This window comes from Eublepharis macularius, chromosome 5 (genome assembly GCF_028583425.1).
Source record: "Eublepharis macularius isolate TG4126 chromosome 5, MPM_Emac_v1.0, whole genome shotgun sequence".
Taxonomy (NCBI): Eukaryota; Metazoa; Chordata; class Lepidosauria; order Squamata; family Eublepharidae; genus Eublepharis; species Eublepharis macularius.
The window spans coordinates 59,968,255-59,984,357 of NC_072794.1; the positions used below are offsets into that span (position 1 = coordinate 59,968,255).

A 16,103-nucleotide genomic window follows, 5' to 3' on the forward strand; every position below is an offset into this window, starting at 1 on the left:
TACTGTAACGCGCTCTACGCTGGGCTTCCCATGGGCCTGATCCGGCTGGTACAGAATGCAGCAGCGCGGGTCATTGCTGGAGCATCGGTGTGGGAGCATATTACACCGGTGCTACGCCAGCTGCATTGGCTGCCAGTGGAGTACCAAATCAGGTTCAAGGTTTTGGTGTTAACCTACAAAGCCCTACGCGGATTGGGACCGACGTATCTGAGGGACCGTCTCTCACCTTATGAGCCCCAGAGGACTCTCCGCTGTGGTGGAAAACATCTTTTAAGTGTCCCTGGCCCTAGGGAGGCCCGCCTGGTGTCGACCAGGGCCAGGGCCTTTTCAGTCCTGGCCCTCGCCTGGTGGAATGCTCTGACTTGCGAGACAAGGGCCCGGCAAGATTTGCTTGCATTTCGCTGGGCCTGTAAGACAGAGCTATTCCGCCAGGCATATGGTTGACACCGGGCAGTGCCCCCCCATGGAGGGGGGGTTAAACCATCGCCCCTATGCAAACACAGAGGCATGTATGAACTACTATGCAGTATGAACTGTAATATTTAATGCTTTTAAATGTTTTTAATGTATTATTTAATGCTTTTAAATGTTTTTAATGGTTGGGTGATGTTTGTATTTGTTATCTGCCCTGAGCCTGTGAAAGCGGGGAGGGTGGAATATAAATATAATAAATTAAATTGTATAAAAATTACATTCCTTTTTTTTCCTTTGATTGATTTTATAACCTGATGGTTATAAAATGTTTGGCTTCATCAGTAGCCTTGTATTTGTGAGATTATGTGACAGCTTAAAAGGGTGTTCCATGACCATATTCCTTGTAGTGCATCTTGCTGTATTTTCTTCTGCTTCTTATCCACGTCTGCTTCTTATCCAATCATATTCATGTTGCTTTAATATCTCTAAAGAATACAGGGTCACTTAACATCTGTGAAGGACACATCTCTCTTCTGCCCCTCTGCAAAGCAATATCTTAATCCTGATTGAACACATTTTCTTAGAAACAAACATAATTCGATTATTTCATGTCACTGGAACCTCCTGTGCCCCTCTGAATTGTAGTTGAAGAGCACATTTGCTTCTCTCTCCCTTTGGAATAAATACTCTCCCCCTGCCCCGTGACTATTTTTGATTTTTCCACACATTGCAATTACTGCCCTGTCCCTGTTCACAGTAATTTCTCTCTTCAATGCTTGGGATGCCTGTTCTTATTCCCTTTTAGTGAGTAAAGAAATAAGACACCTTTTTATGAAGACTGATGAACTAGGCCCATTATATTTTTGTCTATTCCTCTTGGACAGACGGGAATTTTGACTTCACTGATCTAGCATCCCCCCCTCCAATTTGTTATGAAGCCCCCCATTAATCTGGGCAAGATGCTAAAGTTCATTCTGTGGGTGGTTCATTTTGCAAACAGATTGAAGAAAACTGGTGTGTTTATGAGAGCCAGCCAGCACATTTTGAAAATAGCTACATGGGTATTCTAAAAATAGCTGTAAAGTTTCCATACAGCAGTAGATCCTCAGGATTTTTACAGTCTAAATCCTTAAATCTGATAAGCTTGGGACACATCTGGTAGTTTGGTTACCAGACCACAAGCTTTCAATCTTGGGAGGGGGAGGGGGAGAGGCTAGAAAACAGCACAATATTTGAAGCACATCTGTCTGCAGAATATAGACACTAGTAATTCAGCCACAATGGTACATAGAAAAAAATGATAGGGAAGTATCAGTCTTTTGCTGTGTATAAGAGAGGCCAGTTAACAGGTATTTTGGATTTCTTGCCTATATTTGATACAATGATGTTTCTTAAGATCCAGTGGTATTTTCTAGAATCATGGCTTCCAAGGCATAGATTGTAAACATCATAGTCTGGATGATGTGAGTGAGAGAGATAGAATGTGGGTATGAGCTGGTGACTGAGTGTCCCTACATGTTCGGGGGCGGGGGGGAGGGCAGGGTGTTAGCTTGCTTGCTTGCTTTGTGTTGTAGCTTCTGCTGCAACCATATGGACACATGGAAAAAACTGCTACTACAGCAAGTCATGACAAGTGTGCATTCACCTCTACTGCTTAATGTATTCTCCTACCTTTTAATTTTTGTTTGGCGGCTCCTGTGTGGTTGCATGGCGGCTGACCTGGCCCTAGCAGTGGGCAAAAATGATTCTTTTATGAAAAGTACTATCGCCAAAGAGAAATGTTAATATTAATTAGTTATGTTTCCTGGATAAGCCCAAGCAAGCCCAATCTTGTCACATCTGGAAAGCTAAGCAGGGTCAGCCTTGATTAGTAATGGGATGGGAGACCTTCAGAGAACACCAGGGTAGCAAAACAGAAGTAGGCAATGGCAAGCCACCTCTGTTAGTCTCTTTGCTTGAAAACCTCAGCAGAGGTTGCCATTAGTTGGCTATGAGTTGATGGCACTACTGTGCAGGTGCCTATTAAAACTGTTGTGCAGCTTCTTTTGAGATCAAAAAGAGTACTGGACTCTTTTTGATTTTGCTACCACAGACTAACACGGCTAACTCCTCTGCTTCTTTTGAGAGCAATTGTTTTCCCGCCACAGCACAAACAGCCACTTTGCCAAAGGAAAACTATCACTCTTTTTAATTAAATTTCCTTTCCTTTAGGGGAATAACACAGTTCATGTACCTATAACTGAAAAAAATGACTGTAATTCATAGCAATTATTCATAACAGCATACACTGATAATTCACAGCACCTTAGTTGGTAGAGAAAATCAGGCAAGCTGCACTACTGTGTAATTCTAAGCAGGGTCTACTGAAATCAAAGGGTTTAGAAGAGAGCAACTCTTCTTAGGATTGCACTATTAATGTTTTCAAAGATTTAGCTCTACATGTCACTGTGGAAATGGTGTTCTGAGTGGAATTCATTTTCTTTCTACATTTCTTGCAAAACTTGGTTCTCTGCAATCTTTTCCTAAAAATTGTCATATTTTATAACTGAAACCCAAGTAATGCCTCTTTAGATTTCCGTTTTCCCTCATCATCCAGTGTATACCTGGAAAAGATCAGACCTGTGGTTTAAATTGGGCTTTCTTTACATCTGGCCCTGTCTAACAGCTGCAACTGATCTGGTCCCAAACTTAACTTCGTGGGCTATGTCAGCTGAATATAGGATTTGTAAAGGAAGACTGGACAGGCTTCTTTCAAAGTTCTTCTTGAATAATATGAAAAGCTACTGGAAAAACCAAGAGGAGGGCCATCTTCCTGTCATTTCCTGTAGAATTAGCCTTTGTGGAGTTGCCAGGAACAAACCAAAAAAGGTATTGATGGAAATGCACATATTTTTGTCCAGGTGCTGATGGAAAGAACAGAAATGCCAGCGAGTAAGCGAGAGGGTAAAATACACATGTGAATGTATGTACAGAGATATACACCTATATGAATAAGGCATCTTCAAGTCTGGGAATTAAAACTTACAATATGCTCCTCTCACACAGAAAAAGTTCCCCTGGTCAGAATAGTTCTGCTGCATTCTTTACCTCTTTATATACTGAGCAAATTGACAGTTGATAGGATAGATCAAATTGTTGATTTAAAAATTGTATACTCTGAACTCTGCTCAGATTTACCAGTATTAGGTGTTTTCCAAGACCTTTGACAGCTGCAGATTAAAGTGGAGCAACCATAACAGTTGAGCTGATCTTAAAATTTTCTCCCTCCCCTCCCCTTTATAAATTTGTCTCAGCTGGCAGCGAGACACTTGGCTATAGAAGAAATTTTCCATTTTGATGTAGCCTGTGTCCAAGTTTGGTGTACTGAGTGACAGACTCTCACTTTTCCACACTTTGCAGATGTTGGATTATAGATATTTATAATAAACGAGTGCCAGATCAGGTAATCAAGCACAGATGTGGAAGTTCTTTGTGGCATCTGACAAAAAAGTTGATTTGGAAAAGGGAATAGGGGTTTCTGACAACTTAAACTCTGGCTTGCTCTCTCATACCTATGCACTAAGATGGTCTTTGTGCGTAAGCTCATATATATATGAAGGACCATCATCTGCAGACTTCTTTAAATAGCTAAGTATGACAGCTGCTGATGCACAATGAACAATTTATGGTGCTTTGTCATTTGGTGAAACCTCCAAGTTCCATGGATACAGAGATGGGAAGCCTCTCCACATGGCATGTTGTTGGTGATTAATGGCTCTTTGTTGCCCATAGCAGCAGCCTCCATGTGACTGCTTGCACTGACTTTCTCTGAGGTATTACTGAGTGCTGCTTCTTCCACTATAGTTTCATACATGGAAAGTAAAAATAAGTTATTTCAGAAATCAAAAATAGTAGCTTGATAAATATTTTTGAGCTGTGTCTAGCTCTGTATAGATGACCTGCCTGTGCACTGACTGGCCATACAGGGAGGGCGAATGGGCCTGAGCACACTGGCCCCACCCCTGCCTCTGTGCAATTGCTGAGTCATCTGCATGAAGTGAACATGTGGAGGAAGTGCCCATGCACTCTCCCTCCTCATGATCAGCAACATTAAGAAAAGCAGTGTTGTTGATTATGGGGAGAGTCACTGTAAATATATTGCTCATAAAATATTTCACATACTGTACTGAATAAAATAAAGGCGATTGGCCACAAAACTAGTAGGGTTTTCAGGGGCTAAATCTATCCAATCCCTTCAGTAGTCCAAGTCCCTTCAGAATGTTCTTCTCTATATCCAAAAACTCCAAGTAATCCTGCTTTGTCTGTTCATCCATTAGTTCCCTGGATCGCTGGCCCGCAACCGTTGTCTGCTGGTAGGAAAAAAACAACAAAGTTATTTTCTGGATCACAGAAATCCTAGTTTCTAAAATTCTGGTAACATAACATCTGTTACATGCAGGGATTTTTTTTGTAAAAATACCCACATTGCATGGGTATTTTTAAAACGCCCAGGCCATTTTGGGCCTGTTTGGGCCCAGATCAGGCCTGAAACGGCCAAGATCTGGCTGCTGCCAGGCAAGGGAGCATTCCCCTGCCCGGCAGCAGCCTGTTCCAGGCTATTTTGGGCCCAATCTGGACTGTTTTGGACCCATTTCGGCCATTTCAGGCCCAAAACAGCCAGGATCGGGCCGCTGCTGGGTGGGGGAGTGCTCTCTCATGCGGCAGCAGCCCGGTCCAGGCTGATCCGGGATGTTTCAGGCCTGTTTTTGCCAAATATGGCCCAGATCTGGCCGCTGCCAGGCAGGGGAGAGCATTCCCATGCCGCAGCGTCCCATTCAGGGCCAATTCAGGCCCAATCTAGGCCAAATTTGGCCTGATATGGGCCAAATAGTGCCACCCGTGGAGCACGGGAGTGGCCACGGCTTGCATGATGATGTCACTTCCCAGAAGTGACATCATTGCACAGCCCTGGGAACGCGTGCGCACACATGTACTGACAGGAGCAGCACCTCCTCCTGGGAGTTGCCCCAGGTGAGAGTTCCCCCACTTCTTTCTCCAGAAAAAAACACTCTGCTATGTCTTACAGTAGATGTGTCACCTCTTTGATGTTGACTCTGCCACTAGGACACCCAAAGCACTCTATTGCTATGGCAACATTTAGTCAAAACAGACAAGACAACAGGAAACCCATGACTGAATCTTATCTAGTGTTCTAAAAATACTATGAGAAGCTGATCAAGACCATGTGGGGAGAGCAGGGATTTAATTCTCTCTTGCCCAGTTCAGTTTCACTGACTCGAAACAACACCCACACTGTTGTCAGTAGAGGTGGGCATGAATCACAAATATGGAGCAAAAAAAAGCACGACCCAGGGCAATTCATGGTTCGTGAGAACGGGGTTTGTGGGACCGCGTATTCCACGAACTCCACGACTTTTTCTGCCTGGTTCGTGCGAGTCATCAGCGGTTTGTAAAGCCAGACAAGCTGGCACCGCTGATCGTGTGTGAAACTGACAGCCCCATTCCCCTGCTGCTCAGGCAGCAGGAGAAGGGAGCTGTCAGTTTCACAGACCCCGCACTGGGTTCAGCCAATGGCCTGAAGCCAGTGCGGGGTGAGTGAAGCTGAAAGCTCCCGTTCTCCTGCCACCCTGAGCGGAAGGAGAACAGAGGCTGTCAGTCTGACAGACCCCATGCTGGGATCTCCCCCTTTCTCCCCCTTTCCCGTTGGCTGGAGGAAGGGGGGTCAAGTTTGAAAGGAAGAAGGTTCCCTGTGCTGCTTACAAGCAGCGCAGCGAACCTTCTTGCCTTCAAATTCTCCCCCTTTCCAGCTGCCCTGGGCGGCAGAACGGGGGCTGTCAGTTTGACAGACCCTGCGCCGGCTTCAGCCCATGGGCCCATAGGCTGAACCTCGCGTGGGGTGAGTGAAGCTGACAGCCCCATTCTCCTGCCGACAGGGCTGTCAGCTTCACACACTCTGCACTGTCTTCAGCCAAGGGGCTGAAGCCGGCTTAGGGTGTATGATAGTGATAGCCCCGTTCTGCCGCCACGAGCAGCCAGAGAAGGGGGCTGTCTGTTTCAAACGCCCACCACCAGCTTCAGCAGCTGGCTCCAGGCGTTTGAAATTCCATGAACCAGGAACCATGAACCGATTCATGACCTGGGAAAAGGTTGTGGAAGTTCGTGGTTTCTGGTTTGTGGAATGCGATGAACCAAGAATCACATGGTTTGTTTTTTTCTGGTTCGTGCCCATGTCTAGTTGTCAGCCTTCAGTTCCAAGTCCTGCCACCTCCAGTTCCACTGTGCTTAAAGTTCTTGTTTTGATTCATATCAATGGTGTATGTGTATGTGGTATTTTGGTTACTGGAATCTATGTTATCAGCTAACTGATATTTTGTCCCTTCACCCTCCTCCCTTTTTAAAGTTATGCAAGATTCCTTATCCACTTTTTCCATGTAAAGAGAGCAAAAATGTTACAGGGTCTATTCAAATATTCCTTATCACAAAAAATATGATGTAGAGAAAATACATAAGGAATTCATTTGTTAAGTTAAAAGAACATTTGAAAAATTAAAAGAATGTTCGACCAATCACTTGGAAATAAACATACTTTCAAAATGTCTACAGTTCTAGCTTTTTTATCTTTTGAAAAGATCTTACCACTTTCTTCAAGGATTCTTTTTCCAATTCCACTCTTTCTTGGGCTCTGAATTCTTGTCGCTGGTCAAAATACTCAAGATGTTTGACTTCTCGTTCAAAATAATGAAGAACACTGGAACGCTGTTGTTATCAAAGTTATTTTTAGTTTATTAAGGGCTTGCTGAAGACTAAGTCCATGTACTATTATTGTGCTATTGCTATTGCTGCACTATCGCAACCATTCACCTCATGACTGTCTTCTCCACACAGGAAAATCCAGATGGCAAATGATTACAATAGTGCAACATTCAATGATACATGGCTGCAGCCTAGCTATTCGAACAAAAACACAGTTTGTACAGTGAGAGGCTCTTTCTCTGAACTGAAGGGACCCAAAAAACCTCTTACTAATTTGGGTAACAAGGTTCATTTTGAAATATAAATCTCCCTCTCAATTACAAGGGTGTCAAGTGTAAAGGCTTTGGGTTCGCGGCTGTGAGGTAAGTTTCGTATAGAGCACAGAGAGTTTCGTATAGAGCACAGAGAGTACTCTGAGAGATCACTAAGACAGGAGGTTTAACAAAACAAGAAAGATGATTTATTCATATACAGGTTATGTGGTGAATTCTCTTTAACACTTGAAGTTACCAGGTCTGCTTATCCTCAGAGTCAAGCCTCACACCTCTTATCTTCTCCCAGAGGCAGAACTGAACTTTCCCTCCAGCTAGCCTGCTTTATTCCAAAAGACAGGTTCTGAGACTCCCAAAGTCTCCTGAGACAGGTTCTCTCCTAACTAAACTGTGGAGAGACAAACCCTATTTCCACACATTCACCTGTTTAGTCTGCTTACACACTAGGCAAACCATGAGACAGGATCCCTCCAGTCATTCTTTCTCTGAAGGTTCAGACCCTATCTGATCTGAATTGACAGGGTAACAGCTTTTTCTCTCTCACTTTCCCACTCAGATCCGGCACCTTCAGGCCACCAAGGGAATCTAATTGGCTGATAGCTGCTCTGCTCACACAGCAAACAGGAATAAAGGGGATGGGTGTTTTTAGTCTCAGGCAGTACAGCCTCCTGCCCATCACACCTACCCCATGTGGAAGCCCTTGCCCAACAAGGGTCTGTGGGTTCAATGTGCAGACACCATACCTATCCAGTCCACTGATGATGTTAGTTAATTCCCATGCAAAACCCTATCATACTCCCAAGATGCGTGGAATAGATTACAAACCTCATTAATGGAAGGGTGACTTAATGTCCATGAAATTTCTAAAATATGCAGTGTACCAAAATCATCAGATACTGCCAGGAAGTGTTGCTTTGCTGTAATAGAAGACAGAAGGTATCAGTGTAATCATAAAAAACAAAGAATATTTGCATTCAGTATATCAGTAACTAAGAATGAGCAAAAAAAAATCACTTTGATTCTTATATTTTCTTCCCCGTCCTTGTGATAGTGAATCCTCACTTACAAAAGTCAGATAGACGTATGTATGGCTGTGCTTCTACCAATCCATTTGCTCTTTTATCACAGTAAAAGGCCTATTAAGTTGTGTGCATATTAGGCACTAGCAAAACAAAGTGGGAGTAAATCTTTTATTGTACATGGGCCACCTACATGCTTATAAAAATACAAAGTCACACCAGAATCAATGACTTCAAAAGTCTTAAGATTTCAGGACTGTTAATTATTAGGACCAAATGGGAGATTGGTCATTACATCTTCTGAATAAAATTCAGCCGTGGAGCTGCCACTTTGATTAGACTAATATCAGAATGAATGGGGCTGTTTAATCTTTTCCACTGAGACAGTCATAATTATTGCTATCTACTGACCCCTCTGCTGCTGTCTGTCACATGAAGGTAAGAGAAGGTAAGTGAGCCACAATACTGTTTTTTTTTTAAAGAAAAGCCACTTTGGAGGGAGGAAATTTAGAGAAGTTGCAGGGGGGTGGAAGGTGTGTGTAATTATCCTCCGCTGTTTCTTTGCTCTAAATCACCCTTAAGTGCCTTTTCTCCCATGCTTTTCCAAAAGCATTTTCCCCTAAGGAACTTCTCTTTAGTGGCTTCCAAAGCAGCTTTTAATTAAAAAAAATATAGTCTCAAGGCTTTACTGGTATGCTTTTATGTGTGATGTGATTTAGCCCTAGGCTTTTGCAGAGCAGTAGAATCCTCCCTCTCCTCATGACAAAATGCTTCTGTTTTGCAGTCACTGTTGAGAAAAAAGAGCTACATACAGACCAGGAGATCTGTTTATGTGCTATACTGGATTGTTGTCTCTGTAACAGATGGTGTCCCTTTGTGTTGATTCTTTTTCTTCCTTAGCCTTTCAAAACCATTTTATAACCCTCTGCATCGCTGGCGCAGGTTTAATTGCCTTCTTAAATAGAGTGTCTTGCCACTTGGCTGTGACTTTTTCTGTGTATGTTGCTGAGTCTTAAAGACAGCCTCTTTCTATAGGTAAAAGAAATAAAAATTTAAAAACATCTCTCTATATAGTGCACTGACATACAAGAATAGATCCAGGGCTCGATGCAGGTAATCAGTGCAATACAGACATTTTGGGTCTGAGATGGTTCATGAGTTTTTTCCAATAGGTCCCAAATGTCAATATTTCCATCTTCTCGACCAATGAAGAAAACACCTGCTCTGGATAAAGACCAGTGTCCAACTGTATATCTCTTAGCTGCACAACTTGACTGAAGGAGTGGTCCGCTCTGAATTAAAACAAAAACAAATAGTGGCAAAAGCAGGCATTACAAGAAACTGTTCATTTAACATTCTTTATTACCATATTTCCAAAATGTTTACCACTGGGACAAAAAATTACATTCTACAAGAAGATACCATATTATATATATGTACTTTATACATTTTTGCTATGTTTGGGTAAATTATTTTGCATGTTCTGATTTTACTCCATCACATTTGAAGCATTTGGGTAGAAATGTTAGATGAGTTTATAGTATAATCATCTTCTCAAGTGACACCGGCTATGTGCCTTTTTTTACCATCTGCACTTGTAGGAGTACTCACATTCACCCGTAGAACAGAACACGGATGGACAGATGGCATCTTTACAGCACAACGATGCACAATTTACTGCAGAACAACTGCCACCTTGTCAACCCACATCTAGTTGGTCTCTAAGGTACTATTGGGCCTGAATCTTGCTCACCTATGTATGTATTTAGTTCATTTTTATACCATACATGGTTCCCCCTTCCCCATTCTCAGAATAATCCAGTGAGGTAACTTAGGCTGACAGAGTATGGCTGGCTCTACGTCATCCTGCAAGTTTATGGTAGGGTTGAGATTGGAATCCAGATCTTAATCCAGTATTCTATTTGCTACACCACACTGGATCTCACTACCTGCTGGGTGGGAATGGGAATTGTTAATATATTCCTCTTTGTTAATATATTTCATTAGCTTTGTGCCCCTGGTGCATACCACTGGTGTACATACCACTGCCAAGGTAACCCCCAGGAACTAACTGATTTGGGCCTGTAGTGGAGCCAGTGAACAGAGGCTAGCAGTGGAGGGACTGTGTGCTTGCTGGGGAGCTGTATAAAATTCTGGGTTCTCACCACATTGTATAAGGGCTATAATGATCAAGTTAAAGATGACACCTGGTTTGATGCCCAGTTTGTTCCTTTTTTATGCAAGAGCAGTGCATCAGAAGAGTCTAGCACTTGGATTGGAGAAATTGGATTATACATATACATGTTCTGTATGTTGGGGGGCTTGCTGGATTGTTTTTTGAGTTAAAGAATCTTGTTAAACTTAAATTTCTTGCAAATTCTGTTCCTAAATTAGCCCCATTGAATTTACAAGGAAAGAGATTATACCAGCATAGGGACAAGATTGTGGAATATTTGAAAGTGTGCCGGGGTGGAGTGTCAGTTCAGATGCTCCACCAAGGGAACATAGATCACATTTCTAGATGTACAATATTGAGCTAGATCCCTCTGCCTCCCTTGTAAATATGCAGAAACACCAGGGGGAACTGACTGATGGAACTTTGGTGAAAGGGCATTCTTCAACAAGGAGCGCTTCACATAAACAACAAGCAGCCAATGCCAACAACAGAGAAGCCAGGGAAGAATGTTAAGCTTATACATATGGAGATTATAAAAGGCCCATCATCATGAGCCTCTCTTATCCTATTGAGCAGGTGGTCTGGGTTGCACTTTTTAGATCTAAAATGGTGGTGTTGATCATCAGGATGATTCTCAAAAGGTTGGCTCCTGTTTCCCATTGTATTGCTCTTTCCCACGAAGGTAGAAGGCAGCTTGCTGTATTGTTACCTTGCTGCTGTAGCATCCATTCCAGGGAGCCTTTGGGCTCCATCTGATCCCACCTGCCAGATTGTGGAGTGGATTGACTGTGGTAAAACTTAGCAATTCTTCCTTTCCTACATCATCCTGTGTCTGACCATATCAAAAGGGTTGTTTGCAGGATTAAATGGAAGGACTGTGTATGTGCTCCTTGAAGGAAGGGCAGGATGAAAATGTGTCAAAGGTGGTGGCAGTTGCTGCAGCTGGGTATTTTAGACAGCCTTGGGATTTCAAACCCTGCCCTGGAGCTTCTGACTGCAGGCATCAATTTCTGTCCTTCTACCCAACTGGCAATGGGAGACTCTGATGGAGGAAGGCCTGTGGGCTTGTCCTGGGAGCATGCCTCTGTACTGTGAATAGGAGAAGGTGTGGACTGGGTTCCATGGTATCATCATGGCATCTTCGCTGTCGCCACACAGTTTGGTGTAGTGGTTAAGAGCAGCGGGACTCGTATCTGGAGATTTCCCCACTCCTCCACTTGAAGCCAGCTGGGTGATCTTGGGTCAGTCACAGCTTTTTCAGAGCTCTCTCAGCCCCAACCACCTCAAAGTGTGATTGTTGTGGGGATAATGACAACATACTTTCCAAACTGGTCTGAGTGGGCATTAAGTCGTCCTGAAGGACGGTATATAAATCAAATGTTGTTGTTCTTGTTATTACATTGTCTGATGCCTTTTCTACATGAGTAATGTGGGGCCAATGGTTGGTGCACAACATCATGAGGGACTGGAGCAGTGGTGCTGTGTGAATGTTGTGCTGTTAGTATGGCTATGTTATCTCATGCATTTACTCTATGTGTGTATGCATTATTTTCTACTTTGCTTTGTGGAGTTCATAGTACTGAAATTACTTGTAATATTGCTAGCCACTCTGGCTTGGTCAGCGCCCTTTTCTGCTGACATTGATCACAAAAGACTGTTTTTCCCAGCACTCTATGGGCCACTTTTTCTATCTGTGAAGATTTCTCAAGCCTATAGGCATCATTCAGCACATCTAGGATTGCCAGCTCAGAAAATTCCTGGAGAGGACGATGTGGTGTAGGGAGGGGAAGGGTGCAGAAATGCCATGCCATAGAGCCTGCCCTTCAAAGCTGCCATTTCCTCCAGGGGAACTGATTTCTGTAGTCTGAAGATCAGTTGTAATTCTGAGAGAAATTTAGATCCTGCCTGGAGGTTGGCAACCTAACCAACGGCAGCAACCTTTTCAAACAGCCACATTTTTCACAAAACTAGCATTAGCGATAGCCACTTCCTCCCTACCATGCCAGACCTCTTCAGATAGAGATTTGGCAGTGGAATGGTTCTTATTTTAACACCAACTTCACTTAAATAGCAGTAGACATCCCCAGCTACTTTCTCATTTCCCTCAGTTGTGGCATGCATGGTATTACAGGAGCATACAGTAGCTGTGATTGGATCGACATAAAGAAACTGATGTCATGGCCAATGACAATAACGTTCATGGATGGTTCCCGATATATCCTCAAATGGGAACTAATTGGTAGGAGATACTCTCTCGATAGGCGACACAAACGTTTACTTCCCAGCTGAGGGAATGCCTAAAATGTTTGTAAAGAAACAGCAGTTTTGAGTTTGGGATGGAAGGAAAGAGTGGAGAAAGAATGCAGTAAGTTAGCTAAAGATGAAGGGTCTCCCTAGGGATGTGACATGGGGTGGTGGATCTGCTGCCTTTCAGGAATGCCTCTTTGCCTGCAGCTGTGCTCTACTTGTTTGTTTGTTAAATAAGGCAAATATTTTAAAAATGCCATAAATCTCCAATGCATGCTCATCCAAAGGAAACTAACTCTAGTAGCACTACCACTGGAATTTCACAATACTCAGTGGAGCATGCAAAACTATCTAACATATGTTGAGCTATAACATGGAACATTAACTTAGGTAAATATCTTCGTTTGCATTCACACACAAAAAACGCCACATAACAACAGGGAATTGTGCACAGAAACTCATTTTGGAGCAGGGGAATGTTTTCAATAATTCTGTGTTTTCCTGGTGGAGGTGTTAGAGCTCAAAACATGTTGGGACTTACTGGATAGTTGGGCAATAACAACTATTTCCTGTATCCGTTTGTGTGTTATGTTTGGATTTGAAACTTCCTTTTTGTTACTTCTGATTCCCAAGGGACATACCGTAACACCTTCTTTCCATATTGCAAAATTCCATCCTCCAACAGTGAGAATGATGTCTTTGAAAAATGGAGACCTCTGCACAGTATGGACAAGTCCATCATGGATGTTATATATGTTGGATGGCTTCTGGCCTTTTGAATAAAAAAACAGGGACAATAATTTTGTACATGCATAGGTTTACCTCATATTCATATTTTGTCAAGTTCTTGCATGTTGTTTAGTGTTCCCCTTCCAGGCTTTTCAGGGAGGCTAGGATTAAGAGGAGAACTCTACTTCCCCCCACACACCCACACCCACACCCACACCCACACCACCCCCCACACACAAAAGAGCAAGCAGACAGCATAATACACTACCTATCTCAAATGTCTAAAAGATCCTGAGCACTCCAAACAGTTACAACTAAAGAGGACCTAAAGAACAACAGAAATACTTACAGGTGAGTTTGACTACTCCTCTAGTCAGTGCTTGTTATGCACATGAGTTTGGCCCACTATTTATGACTCTTTCAATGAGATCCATTTAGATTTGAAAACTGTTTAACTGCTAATGATGGGGTTTTCAGCATTGTTCTGTCACAGATACATCTCTGACTCAGTACTTGCTGCCTGAGTCCGATTTAGTTGGTTTATTTTTAACACAAAAATATATTGTGTGCAAATTGTATGGTGGTGGAGAACCCTCAAATCATATCTGACTTATGGCAACCCCTGGCGGAGTTTTCATGGCAAGAATCTGATGAGATCAGGCTTACCTCGGCTATCCAGATCAGGGTGCTCAAATTGTCTAGACCTTAAATATTTCTGTTGTGTTTACATCTGTCTTTGCTAACAAAAAAGACTCAGTACACAAGTTCCACAACAGGCAATGAGAGATGAAGTTTTAGGAATAACAGGCAAATTAAACTAGAATCTTCAGGTCTAGAAGGCATGCAACCTGGGGGTGGAAAGTGCTGTCAAGTTGTAGCCAGCTTATAGAGACTCCTGCTGAGGTTTTCAAGAGATGGTTTGCCATTGCCTGCCTCTTCATATCAACCCTGCTCTTCCTTGGAGATCTCCCATCCAATTACTAACAAAGGCAGTCCCTGTTTAGTTTCCGACATCTGATGAGATTAGACTTGCCTGGGCTACCTAGATCAGGGCTGGGGTTTTCTACTGATCCCAGATGTAAAATCATTGATTATCTATCCAGTGTATTTAAATTGTCACTAAAATCAGCCTTGCCAGCCAATAACTAGAAAGTAGCAAATATCACGTCACATTTCAACAAGGTGTCCATAAGATAGCTGGGAAACTACAGGCCAGTTAGCTTTTATCTCTGTTGCAGAGAAATTATTAGACTGTTATTAATGGTAGAATTATTAAGCACACAGAGAAATAAACGCTGCTGAAGAATAATTAGCATGGCTTATTTTATAGTAATAATAAGGGTGATTCAATTAGAGGTTAAATATTTGAAGCAATACTTTTGACAAGGATGTCCATCGAAAACATCTGAGTAAGCTCAGCAGTCATGGGATCAGACATGTAAAATCTCCAGAAATTCTGAAGCAAGTTTAATAGGAGTTTATTTTTCAGTACTTCCCACATTTGTTTAATTTTTCCATCAGTAAAATTGAAAAAAAAAAGTTCAGAAAAAATGGGGGTAAATGCCCCCTTCCTCGATTCCCCCCTGCCTTTTTTCTGGGCCTTCACATCTGTACTGGGGATAACAGGGCAGGTCTTCTTATGGAATAAAAACTGAATAAACAAGAGAAAGCAGACATTTGTAAAATTATCCATGTCAATAGAAAAAGTGGAGGGAGAGAACTTTTTCTCTCTCCCCCACCGTATTAGAACTCGGAGGAATCTGAAATACTTCTTTACTCAATTGATAGACCTGTCCCTTGGGAGTCTGTCTAATCCCCTTTTAAAACCATTCATGTGGCCATCTCCCAAGGGGATTAGACAGATTCACAAGGGACAGGTCTATCAATGGCTATTAGCTATGATGATTTAAGGGAACTTCTACATCCCCTAAAGAGGCAATATTGGGGGAAGGTCTTGGCCTCTGTTGTTTGGTCTTTCAGGACCACTGGATGTCCACTACATGGAACAGGATATTGGACTAGATGGACTACTGGTGTGATCCAGAAGGGCACCTCTTATATTCTTAACAATCTTTCACCAAGCTGAGGCAGTTTAACGTACTAAGTAGTCTTCCTGAGTCACCATCTCTTTCCATCTTCCAGTCTGTATAAAGGACTTCACCATCCTGGAATGCCACAAAAATGCAGTAAGTATGTGCAGCAGGAGGTTTGCTAAAATATTAGTTACAAGGGGCTGGTTCCAACCAGCTTTTCTGCTGATGAAAAATTGAGGAGGGGTCCCTTTTGACCACAAAAAATGCCATGTTGAGGATCATGGAACCTAAATAGACAAAAGTAATGTGGGGTGGGGTCTTAATAAGGAGGGATGGCACCAAAAAAAATACTGTTTGGATCCAACCCAATTAATTTACTCAAAATTCTCTCAAATCTACAAAGCTCCTTGGATAATGGAAGTAATACTATGAATTATGTTCATATTTTGAATGAATACAA

General features: G+C 42.5%; 1 protein-coding gene across 1 annotated transcript in view; it reads right to left on the minus strand.

Moving 5' to 3' along the window:
• Positions 1-2,570: 2,570 nt before the first annotated feature.
• Positions 2,571-16,103, minus strand: part of DNAI3 (dynein axonemal intermediate chain 3) — a 60,992-nt gene continuing 47,459 nt past the window's right edge. The window contains exons 18-23 of the mRNA XM_054980740.1: positions 15,712-15,775; positions 13,523-13,653; positions 9,546-9,750; positions 8,265-8,356; positions 7,051-7,170; positions 2,571-4,763 (exon numbers count right to left, since the gene is read on the minus strand). Coding sequence (XP_054836715.1) covers positions 4,623-4,763; positions 7,051-7,170; positions 8,265-8,356; positions 9,546-9,750; positions 13,523-13,653; positions 15,712-15,775 — 753 coding nt within the window. The 3' untranslated portion in view covers positions 2,571-4,622. The remainder of the gene's footprint in view (positions 4,764-7,050; positions 7,171-8,264; positions 8,357-9,545; positions 9,751-13,522; positions 13,654-15,711; positions 15,776-16,103) is intronic.